Source organism: Strongylocentrotus purpuratus, unplaced genomic scaffold (genome assembly GCF_000002235.5).
Source record: "Strongylocentrotus purpuratus isolate Spur 01 unplaced genomic scaffold, Spur_5.0 spur5_scaffold_21, whole genome shotgun sequence".
NCBI lineage: Eukaryota > Metazoa > Echinodermata > Echinoidea > Camarodonta > Strongylocentrotidae > Strongylocentrotus > Strongylocentrotus purpuratus.
This window is the reverse complement of record NW_022145607.1, coordinates 5,962,698-5,975,197: the sequence shown is the minus strand read 5'-3', so window position 1 is coordinate 5,975,197 and position 12,500 is coordinate 5,962,698. Positions and strand designations below refer to the sequence as shown.

The following is a 12,500-nucleotide window of genomic DNA, read 5'->3' as shown; positions in this document are numbered from 1 at the left end:
TTCGTTCAAATGTTGTCTTGTGTTAAACAACAAATTATGAAAATGAAATGGCAGTATTCTTTTGCAGGAAACATGTAACTGATACAGAAATTTAGTATTGTTACAAAAATGTCTTTGCTAATGACTTACTTGAGCGCTGACTTGGCATCTTTAGTGAGACAGTTTCCTTTCCTGAATTAATGAATGACAAAGAAATATAAAACATGAGCATTCAAAAGGGTGAGAAGGGGCTTTAAAAAAAGTTTCAATATTAAAATAAGTGCATTGATTGGTCTAGCATGGGGGAGGTAGGTGGGGTTGCATAGGCAATATGAGAACCAAAGAGGCTTTAATTCAAATCCCTAAAAATTCAGTTAGTGCCTGTCTGATTCCCTGCAAACAATACATCATAAATATTGAAAATCCTGAATATTGATATTTGTTATTGATAATGTTATTCTTTACATACATATAGTTCTTGAATGAAACAATTCATAGATCCCCCCCCCCCCCCCCTCTTTACAATGTTTCATGTAATGATCTTCACACAAGAAAAGTTAATGTTCTGGTTTTTGTACAGCTATGGAGTTATCACACAAATCTTGTATTGCGGAGGGGGCAACAAATGAAATACTCCAGTTACAGAATTAATTTGAAATGTGATATCTAATACAGGAAGGGAAATGAGGACATTTAACCACAAAAGTCTAAAAGTGCACCACCACAAACCACTTTTTTAATTGGATTTGCAACACCAAGAAATTGTGGTTGAAAGATGGAAAGTTTGGTAGAATGAGAGAAACACAGACTGATTGCCAGCTGATTGACATCTGTTTCAAGATGTTTCTAGTAAGTGACCGGAATAAAAAGTAGATCAGCTCACTGAGTTTATACAGGATACCAAGATGGTTTAAGTTTGTTATGAATGCCACATTTAGCAAGAATATACAAAAACCACAATAAATTTTGTCATAGTAGGTCCTCCATCATGCAGTTATGCCTGCCCCCCCCCCCCCCCCCACTCAGTGTTATTTTGGGTACACATATGCATGTTCCCTCCTTTTGAAAACACCCCCTAAGTCTGGTGTGTAAAGTCTTTTTTGTGTATGTACGAGCCAGACTTTGGTGCGTGAAAAGTACCCATTTACCGGACATTTTGGTAACACGCATGGTATCCCTCCGTTCACGGAGTGGGGGGGGGGGGCGGGCAGTTATGTTAGTCTAAACAATTGATAAATGTATGTTTTGGGATCATTTTTTTAATAACTTTTTTATTTGCTGGTCTTAAGTTGTCAAAAGAAAACAAATGTACATGAAGTCCTGAGATGAAAAGGAGAAAACCTGAAAATTTGAGGAAATTTGATGCAATCGTATGTGTTTCTAAGTTTTCATATCAGTGCCTATAAATTTTAAAATCATACATGCCATCAATGAGTGTGTGAGATACTGAGGGCCCTTTCCACATATTTACACGAGGCCCTAACTCATACTTCTAAATACATGTCTTACATATTGGCAACACCATTAAAAAAGTAGTATGACATATTGAGAGATTTATTGGTTGCTTAAATGGGGTTCTGTCTTTAGGATGTGTTGCAATGATTTATGGGAAGGCTTAGACAAACATAGCAATCATTCATCAGCTACACATTGACATCCTTTTAAACTGTATGATACATATCAGGGACCGTACAATGTCCATGAACATCTACAACTTAAGGTTTTTGATATGTTGAATATTGCTGATTTTTAAAAATTGATTTGATTACTTAATGATCTCAATCAGTGATAGATCTGGACATCATCAGGTAGAGGGAATAAAAAGCACATACCACTGATCTTTTCATTAATTTTTGTATCCCCCCCCCCCCTCCCGACCCTAATTTTTCATCCATTCCTGGCTTAATACTCAATTCAATTTTATCTCTCCCTCACTTGTTGTACCCTCAATCCCCTCCCCTTTCTCTCTCTCTCTCTCTCTCTCTCTCTCTCTCTCTTTCTCTCTCTCTCTCTCTTGCTCCTGTCATCTCCTTCTTGCCCTCTCCCCCTCTCCTTTTTTTCTCCCCCTCCCTGTCCGTCTTTCTTCACTTCCTATAATAGTGTCATTCCCCTACACCCTTCTCTCTCTCTCTCTCTCTCTCTCTCTCTCTCTTCCTCTCTCTCGCACTTCACAGCAGCACCACAGCGTGCACTTTCCATCTGTCCCACTGCATCTGCGTAGCACATGTAACTGTGAGGGCTTCACACTCTCAGTGCTCACCAGTAAACACTCATTTACTACAGATTAGATTTCTCTCACGCTAAGAACCAAACTCTGCCTGCCAGCCAGGCGGCATTTACTCAATTCCTTGATGAGTCTTGCCAAGAAGGGGAATTGGATTTATTCTACTCCAAACAACTATTAGTGTGGCTAGCTTTCTCTTATTAGGCGGTGGACTTCTGGGTGCTGTGATAAAGGTAAGCACTTGTTGGTTATTAATTTCAGTACAAAAGTTGGGATTGTAAATAAGTTGATTAATCAGTTCACTGTTTCTTGAGTAATATATTAATTAAAGACAAGTATGTTATTTTAATGACAAATTCAGTGTCAGAAAGTGTAAAAATGATATTTAAAAAAAAATACATGTCTTATTCTGCAGGTAATCAGTTATGATACCTTAAACAAAAGAGTGCTATAATTTTTTTGTTTTAACCTATTTGTTCAACTTATTGACCACCTCATTCTGATCTACTGGTTATACTATCGATTTGTTCACATATTCTTCTATAACTATTCTAATTTAGTACTTGACAGTCCAAATGTTGGGCAGAAATCTAGGAATAAATCTTGCAAATTTGTTGTTTTTGTCTGTGTTTCCTTACTCAAAAATAAAAGAAGGAGAGGTTGAATTAGGGCCTTTGTTGAATACTTTTAGATGTAAGCTTTAATATGTCACTTTCTCAAGAAATATAAATGGGGACAATTTATTTCTTACATACTTAAAAAATTACAAAACTTTGTAAGGATATGAAAAAATTTAGTTGTTAACTGTGCGCAGCGAGGGCTATTGCATAACAATAAATAAGAAACATTACTAACTGCTATTCTCGTTACTATAATCACTATAATCATGTTATTTTGTACACATTTGATTAACATTGGTGACTGTTGGATTTGTGATAATAATACCAAGGAACTATACCCCTATAGCAAGCTTGGTAGCCAAAGTATTCTCTAATTTACCCAAAACTTGTTTGAAACCCCTAAACCACCTCAAATATGATCTCTTATCCCAAACTTCTGTCAGCAGCACCGGAAATGAAATATCATTAATCTTTTCAGCGAGCCGCCCCAAAACGGCAAGCTTACGGCGGGAGAAGGCCGGCCGTCCAGGTCTGTTTTTATCTTTTCCCACCCTTGAGCTAAGGTCTGATTGAATTAATGTCTGATTTGACAGAGTTTTTAACAAATTTGACTTCTTTTCGTAGCTTGAGTGTACTGATGAGAGGGATATGGACTTGAATTCATTATTTTGTATCATAGGCAAATGAGGGAGTGGATGCAGAAAGCAGAATAAGTTTAAGGTAATGAGGCCAGCCTATATATACATTTTGCGGATATGCACAGGAGCACAGAAGTGCTTCAGCTAAAACAAGTTCTGTTTTCACTGACTATCTTGTGTTTTAATGCTCTGCATCTATAGAGTTGGGCATTCTTAACCAATGTATAATAATCATTAGATTCAAGTTAACTTTGAAAAGAAGAATTGGTGTAGAGTCATAAATATCTTACAGAATTTATTTAATTTTTCATAGAACATAGATAATAAAAGAAACAATTTCATTCATTTGAGCTAAAGGATTTATTCCATAATGACATATGTACAACAATAACAGATAATGACTCAACAGAAAAAGGAAAAAAATGTAAAAGAGAGTGAGAGTGATACTCTATACTTAATGAAAACACTAAAATGAGAGAGAGAGAGAGAGAGAGAGAGAGAGAGAGAGAGAGAGAGAAAGGGGGTGTGGAGATGGAGGTTATTGCCTTGTCATTCACAAATTTGTGCAACAATCAAACTTCATTTTCACACACTGCCTATAAATAGACAATAAAACCCCATTTAAATAATTATCTCATATTGCTACACAGTATGGACAAATCTAGGAAAAAAAGTGCTGTCACATCATTGCTAGGGTTGGACTCGGTGATGAATGATGCACCTAACCTACTAAATCCTAGATTTTTCCGCTAGATTCCTGCTCTGAGTCGAGCCACGCGCGGGACGGACGTCAGGAGGCTGGTGAAGCATGGGATCTAGGGATTTAGTGTGAAATGCGGTGAAATTCGATCTCCGATGAGCGCTTCTGTCTCAGGATTTCACGTTAGGAAACAAAAAAGTTTGTTTGGTCTGCAAGTTGTACTGAGTGTACTTTACAGCAAGGTTCAAGAACAGAAGCCTGACTGTTAATAAGAAGTATTAAATCTAGTAACTTAAACAAAGACAATCATTGTTAACAACTGCTTTCTCACTTCCTCAAGAGGGGAGGAAATAGAACTTTTGACCAGGGTAATGAAGTCAATATTTCCAGCCATTCTCTGTATGACCTAGAAACGTTCAAATTGTAAAGTACTGGAAAGATACTTAATTTTAGAATGAGCAAGAGGGCTAATACTGCATGAAGTGGTTAAATGAAAAAAAACTACTTGAATAGCATATTGGAAAATTTGAAACAAAATAGTTATTGACTGCTTCACTTGTATTTTTTTGAATTATCACAAAAAATGCCATAACTACTAGGATTTTTTATAGAGAATTTAAGTCTCTTTTTTGGTTCCCTTGCTGTTCATCATATATGTGGAATAGATTTGAGGTCACAACCTACAAAATATTATAGTCACTCTCGGGTAACAAGATATTAAAGTTCTGTTATGAAAAATTGCCAAGGATATTAAAAAACAACCTGACGAATATCTGCAATGAGACAAAAAAATATTCATGTAAATCTGTACAACAAATTTTCTAAATCAAACTTAAGCTCATATTTCCAAAAGGTCATGAAGTGCAAAAAGGATGCTGGGAGGTTCTTTAAAGGTAAAGACCAGTATTGGAAACGCCCCAATTTCAAAAAATGAAATGGAAGCTCTTATTACCAATCATGTGAAAGAATATGTTTTGACTAATACATGATGATAAAAATTTTGCCGGGAAACCGCCTACTAATTGATATATTTGGTAATTTAGTTTATCTACATGGTCTGTGAGGGATAAACGCACGTGTCGTGCATGTGTGCGTATAGTCCCATATACATCTTTCTGTGTACAGTGCTTGTAACTTTACGAAGACTGGGCCATATTTCTTATCATTTTGATGATTCCAGAACCTTGCAGTACACACCAATACTATGCTAGATGATCAACCTTTTCTGATCAATTCCACAGCATTTCTTTCACAATTCAATCGCATGACCATAACTGGTCTTTACCTTTAAGACAGGATAACTGTTTTCACCACTTTCATGTCACCCTATGAACAGGGCGTGGTGATTAAAAGCGCACATCCTTAGGTTACTACAGACACAGATGCTAATACATGGTGCTACAAACACTGTACTTGATCTGGAAATCCATGAGCTAAATAGGTCACCATGAAGTTAAAACAGTGTCAAAAATATACCTCCTTTCTTCAAGACGTCTTCTTAGATTTGTGAAAGAGATATTACGTGCAAAGATTTTCATGGGTTTTATTGCTTTTAACACTGCTCTCTTTTTCCCCTCTTTTTTCCAGAGCTGTTTCCCCCCCCCCCCCCACTTTTTTTTAGTCCGCTCTCTCTGTGTCTCTCTCTTATTTAATAACTTTTTAACTTTTTAAACTTAGCTTTCAAAAGCTAAATTGGTTTCTCCTCCCATTTATTCATTTAACTTGTCACGTTTGCTAGGATCTGTCTATATAGTGTAACAGCAAGAATTAATGCTCATAGTAGCTACTTCCATTTCCCCCTGAGAAAAAAAGTATTAGGTACACAACTTTGTAGAAACTGGTGCAATTGATCAACTTAGTTTCCAACCTGAAACCCTTCCAGACAGTGATGCAATCATTGTATGTGCTATATAAAAATTAATTATTATTATTATTATTATTATTATTATAGATATATTCAACAAGTTTCACTCCTATTTCCTTTCCTCTACAACAACAAAATATTTCAACTGTCCAGCCATATGATATGACTTACATTTTTTTGGTTGGTTCTGAGGAGCGGCCATTTTGGGTCATATGAGTGACATAGTTCTCTTTCACCAAACCAGAGGTGTATCCCATTTAGCCCCAACACATGAACTGTTTTGATATTTAGTCTAGGACCTCTGTATTCAGTTTTTGTATATTTAAAGTCTAGGGACGTATGAGACCGGAATATTTGGATTTAATACTACATTAGGTTCCTTTGTTTTTCTTTAATACTGTGCTAGCGGAACTTCCTCCTTACTGCATAATACATATATACTAATGGCCAGAAGGGCTGTAACTCCTATCATCTTGCACAGATTAACCTTAGGCCCATTTACACATCCTAAACAACATTTTGAAAAATCATTGATTTTTTAGGTCCGCCGGCTGTTACATGTATTTACAATACCATCAAAACCCATAAAAAACAATGTTTGCTCAAACCACTTGTTTGGCGAGTAGTGCACTTGGATACGTTTCACAAAAAAGCGAGGAGAGCCACAAAAAAAAAAACGAATCATATCGAAGTTTTGATTTACCTTGCAAAAACCAGTGAAATTTCGGCAGGGGTTTTAAAAAACCACACTCCTGAGGTGGATTTTTCAATTTTTTGTTTTGTTGTTGTTGTTGTGTTTTTGCCGGTAGTTGCTATGCAATGCAATGCTACTGCTTTGCAACTACCGATGAAAAATGGGAATGTGACAAAAAAATGACAATTTTTGCTTTTGCTTGCAGTGTAAATGCAGCTTTTAATTCTTTATATCAAGCCTTGTAGTTCAAGAGGGGTAAGATTAATTTAATTTTAATTTAATTAATCAGGGCTTCCAGAGATTGACAAAACACTGCCAATTCCTCTTTATTGCTTTGAGAATCACAGGACTTCCAGAGAATGCTCTCTATGAGTGGTCAAACTATGCATTTACTCACCATCATACATTTAATGTCAATAAATAAGCCAATAAATAAGCCAATAATATATTTGATCATTAAATATATTATTTTTATTAAGATGATCATAATCAGACACTAGATACATGAACATTTGAAGTAGCTCACAATTAATTCAAGTTAACTACATGTACTGAAGTTTCCCCCTTTTCTCTGCAGTAGTCATGTAGCTCCTTGTGAAAATCACCCTAACCCATCAGTATTTTGAGCAGTACATAAGAGTATCATCTCTGTGAGAACGCCTGATGAACTACAGGCATCCTTCACATGACAAAAGTTTGATTGAAGTTAAAATATAAAATGTCATGAAATGAGATTTAACACACCTCCCTCCTAATTGATAAAGGAGACTGAGACCTTGTTTTCATTGAAGTTCCATTTTCAATTGACACAATTTTTTGAAATAGTTCACATCATCTCATTTGTACAATCTCCTGTTTTTGTTTGTGTCCTCTTTTCATCATAACTTTCTACAGAGGCCTTTTAAAGGATAAAATCAATATGAAATCAACAAACATGTCCAGAAGCTCTTGTGATAAGTGATAATTACATAAATTGCATTTTGGAATTTTAGCGGATTCTTAATTGAAATATCTGATACAACCAGGCCTAGTTCTCATTACATAGCACCTGTCAACAGGAAATACACAACAGAAGAACTAGAACTTTCAGTGCCTTATATGTAGCTTTAGCATTGTCCTCACCTAATAAAGTGATCATAAGGTTCTTTGAAGAGATGTAAACAGGCAATGAAATGGAGTCCACTCTTCTCAAAACTTGTATTTTTTACCCCAAAAGGTCTGAGCTACATGTACATGGTATACTGGAAAGAGATAATGTATACAGATGGTTGTTCAACACATGCTCTGTTGAAATAAATTGCTAAACTAACATACATATGTAGTCCCTAACTACAACCCCAGACCATACACTAGTACATCTTAAAAAACCTTACCCCTAACCCCAAACCTAACCTAATCGCAAAGGCAAACCTAACCCTCACCTTATTTTTTTAACAAATCAAACCCAGAGCAATAGTAGAGCATATTAGACAATTAAATACTCAAGCCTGAATCAGCTAACACCAAAGCATTACATCAAGTGTATGTCACTTGACGAAGATACTGAAGTCTTATCAGATGCCAAAATAAAATTAGTCACTCTATTATCAGAAATTCATATGTGTGCTATCAAATCAACTGCATACCACATTTCATTGCTATGTTTTTTTCTTCTTGTTCCTTTCTCTCTTTTCTTTTTTCTTCTTACTAAATAGATAACATGGATTGATGACAGACGAGGAAAATGTTAATTATTTCATTCAACTTCTGGCAAAGCATCTACCTACCCAAGCAAGGTCTTAATCTACATCTCTAACGGATAAAATGAGTAGTTTGGCATAAACCAACAAGAACCTTTATTATTCCAGCTTGGCAACTCACATATTTACAAGTTGATTGGACTACGGGATATCACTTTACACTCTACCAACGAGAACTGGGGTAATGTTGTCATTATGCCAAGAGAGATGATTCAATTGGGTTATTTTTTGTTGATGAAAATGTCATGGATACATTTATTTGGATAAAAAACAAGCAAATGCCGCCATTTGTTGAAATGTGATGGTCACTGTGTGACTACTACAGCAGACCTTAGAAAAGGACCATTCATAATATCTCATTTTTGTTGTTGACAAAGGAGGATATTCATAAGAGAATATAAGAGGTCTATTCATCAAGGTTTATGAATATCAGCTGGACATCCAAGCGACTCAATCAGATAACTGGAAGTACTGACTGTGGAGCCTATTTAGCTCTAAGACAGACCAGCAAGGTGGCATTGAAAGATTCTTTGCCTTGGATGAAACATCCTGATTCAAAAAGCGTTCCTTTATCACCAATCATCTACTAGCTAGGAGTCACATCTACAAGTAGTACTGCCAAATCTGGATAAATTCCTTCCAAACAAAACAGAACATAGACAGTACAGCAGTGAAAGAACATGGGTGCAATGGAACTACCAATCGCATCACTCCTCTTGCTTTTCGTAACGTTTGAAGCGGTTGCGGCGGTCAGCTACTGCCCGCCATTCTGGACACACTACGAGCTCGACCATGGGATATTCTGCTATAGATTCTTTGGGAAGCGCGCGACCTGGTCTGAAGCAGAGGTCACATGTGCAGGGTTTTCATCATGCAAGGGAGAGGAGATGGCTCATATCGTTTCCATGACGTCCGCTGAAGAGGAGATGTTTATTACAGAGTACAGGCAGAGCATCAGTGGAATGTATGGTGGTGGTAAGTCTGATTCTAATATCTAGTAGTGACTTTTATTATTTGAAACCTTGTAAAGGTTTATTGAGTATCAATACCGGTAGCTACAATCAAGACTTCTAAATATCTCAGTTTTAGTACATTTTTTAATGGCTCTTTAAGGCTTTTGTGACTCTCTTCTCTAGAGTACTTTTTAAAGTAAGGCAGGGTTGTCTACCCGTAAATTAAACTTGTCTTAAAGCCCCACTGCACTACTTTTAGCTACTTGCGCCCTCCATATAGCAAACAATGCCTTATTGGTGCCTGTTGGTCTCCCATGATCCCCTTTTTCTAAGCTGATTTGATGAGATAACCACCTGTCAGTGACCGTGCAGGGAGGTCTAATCCCCCCTGGCCAAAATAGTGCAGACAGGAGTTAATAAAGGGGAAAAATTGTAACTTTTCTTTGCATTTCCTGACAAAAAATATCAGTTGATTACAAATTCAATCTTGAAATATCTTCTTTCTTTTCATACTTTGAAATAATGCTTTTTCTTCTTTGATTCCTCATTCCTTCCCACCTTTCCCCCTATTAAACTGTATACTAACTCTTACCTATCCTATCAACATTTCCTTTTAACCCCCATTCCGTCTCATCTTTCTCATCTAACCATTCTCATAATGCTTTAACCACTATCACCTGTAACCCTACCAATTTCCCACTGAACCAATTTCCTTTGATCTCTAACTCCCCTCCCCCCCCCCCCCACCATCCTCTCTACTACTACCACTGCCACTCCCCCACCTCCCCCACCACCAACCTCTCCACCACCACCACCACCACCCCCACCACCACCACCACCACCACCACCACCACCACCACCACCACCACCACCACCCCCACCAACCTCTCTACCACCACCACTATCACTATCATCCAGGTGACCCAGGGATGTGGATAGGTTTCTCAGACCGTGGTGACGAGGGCCAATGGGGCTGGTTGGACAAGTCACCAGTCAACTATACCAACTGGCACAGGGGCGAACCCAGCGACTCTGCCCACATGGAGAACTGCGCCCGTCAGATCGTCCCTATGATGGGTATAGCAGTCTGGGTGGATTCATCTTGCAATGAGAAACACCCCTACGTGTGTAAGATGCCAGCACAATAGTCTCTTCTTCTTCAAGATAACAAAGTGGAAGATTGTACCATGACAGGATTTCAGAAGAAAATTGCAATTTGATCTATTTTACCACACATACTATAGACTAGTCCAGAATCTGGCCAATTTTATTTCATCAGACTCCAATTCTGTGATCCCTACTATATGCTGCAAGTCGAAAATGGCATGTTCCTAAATGTGTACACTCGTTCATGGACTTGACAGAGGATCTGAACAGTCTGAGTCATCTGTGAGAAAAGCAGTCCTAGCATTGTAATGCTTCTGATGTGGATAGAATGCCAAGCAAGCTATAAATATTTGGCAAACAGGCACAATGACCTGACAACATCTCAATTTGCAACCAAGCAGGTTTTAGCTCTGAATGTTGAAAAAAAAGCCTACTGTGCCTGTAATTCTAATTTCATTTTATTAAATAACCAGTTGGAACCTTGACATGGTTGATTTCCACCTTTTCTAAGTTTATTTCATAATCATCACTTTTGCAAAAGTCTGTTGTAGTCAGATCAGAATCAAATACAGTGAATCAGAGAAAGGCTCTATTTTAATAAAGGAGTATTCATACTAGAACAATAACTTACATCACTGAATCAAATGAATGTAAGTCAGGCATGCTATTGTACCACACAATTCAAGTGAAATCACATTAACATTTCATCACTTAAATAAAAAATTAGTATTAGACCTACATATCTCCTGCAATGAATTCTTTTGGTTTACAATTAAGAGAAAAACTGTAATTTGATAGTTTATACAGTTCTTACTTTATATTTGGAACAAATCAATGGGGGGGGGGGTGATAAAGTGCATACCGTTCCAATGCACAAACCCTGCACTTGGCAAAGTCTCTTTCTCTTTTTTTCTCTTTCTATGACAAAACTTACAGGAAACATCAAAACTTTCAAGCTCACATCCTATTTCCCAAACGGATTATTACAGTTTGAGCGTACTCAGGAATATAGTGATTTGTATTTTCTACTTTTTTTTTCTAAAGTTTCAATAGTGTCTTGTATGTTGTTGTAGGAAACCCAAGAAGAAAAACAACTGTGACATGGGAGAGAAATAATGCTAAATTTTTATTTGGCTAGACACAGCTGGCTACAATACAGAGTTGAATGCACTGAAGTTGTATATTATGTACATGTTCAATTGTTCATGTATAATGACTGCAATCTACAGTGCAGTGTGATATCAACATTGTGCTTTCAAAATATAATAGTGCTTTGTCTCAAGATAAAAGTGAGAGGTATAGTATAGTCTCAAGATTTGGAGGCGGGGGGGGGGGGGGGGGGGGGCGCTCTGACAGAAAAAGAAGCAGTATTGTACATGTATATTCAACATTATTGCGTGGGCTTTTTGGGGGATAAATTAAAAAGGTTTATAAATGGTGAAATGGGCATGTTAGAATGCATACATTTATTTATTTGATATTTGTGAATCAAAATTCAATGATTGTATTTGTACAGTGGTTGAGGTAACAACAATTTCCAATTCCTCTTTTTGTTTCATCGTTATCTGATCTATTAGCATCTCTCAGATGTACATGTGATGAATGATTCTGGATATGGAATTAATGTGATAAGTTTGTATTTACAAGTTAATTAATACTGCTGTACTTTTTATGTTTTTTAGCTTGTATATAAGACTGGAGAGTTAGATTATAATATATTGATATCAAAGTTATGATATTTTTAACAATGTTTAAGCTTTGAAGATTATATGATTATCAAATCATGTTACATCTAACAATCTCATATTCCAAAGCAGGAATATAGCACCTAAACTATGGTACATATACATACATGTCATCATATGTTTTCAGGAGCTTTTGAATATTTCATTGTTTGAATATTATTATTGTTTGAATATTTTTATTGCGTGTTTATAAAGTAGCACTGTCAGGAGTTTTGTTTTCATCACAGTGTAGTAGAG

At 36.7% G+C, this 12,500-nt stretch overlaps 2 protein-coding genes across 3 annotated transcripts in view; one reads left to right on the top strand and one right to left on the bottom strand.

Annotated features, from left to right (window-relative positions):
• Positions 1-12,500, bottom strand: part of LOC583340 (transmembrane protein 135) — a 35,610-nt gene that overhangs the window by 10,212 nt on the left and 12,898 nt on the right. For both annotated transcript variants that reach the window (XM_030995001.1, XM_030995002.1), the window contains exon 7: positions 130-171. In XM_030995001.1, the coding sequence (XP_030850861.1) occupies positions 130-171 (42 nt within the window). The remainder of the gene's footprint in view (positions 1-129; positions 172-12,500) is intronic.
• Positions 8,946-10,683, top strand: LOC105446729 (echinoidin-like). The gene is made up of 2 exons (XM_030995003.1): positions 8,946-9,433; positions 10,330-10,683. The coding sequence occupies exons 1-2, from the start codon at positions 9,139-9,141 to the stop codon at positions 10,557-10,559; spliced, it is 525 nt and encodes a 174-aa protein (XP_030850863.1). The 5' UTR covers positions 8,946-9,138; the 3' UTR covers positions 10,560-10,683.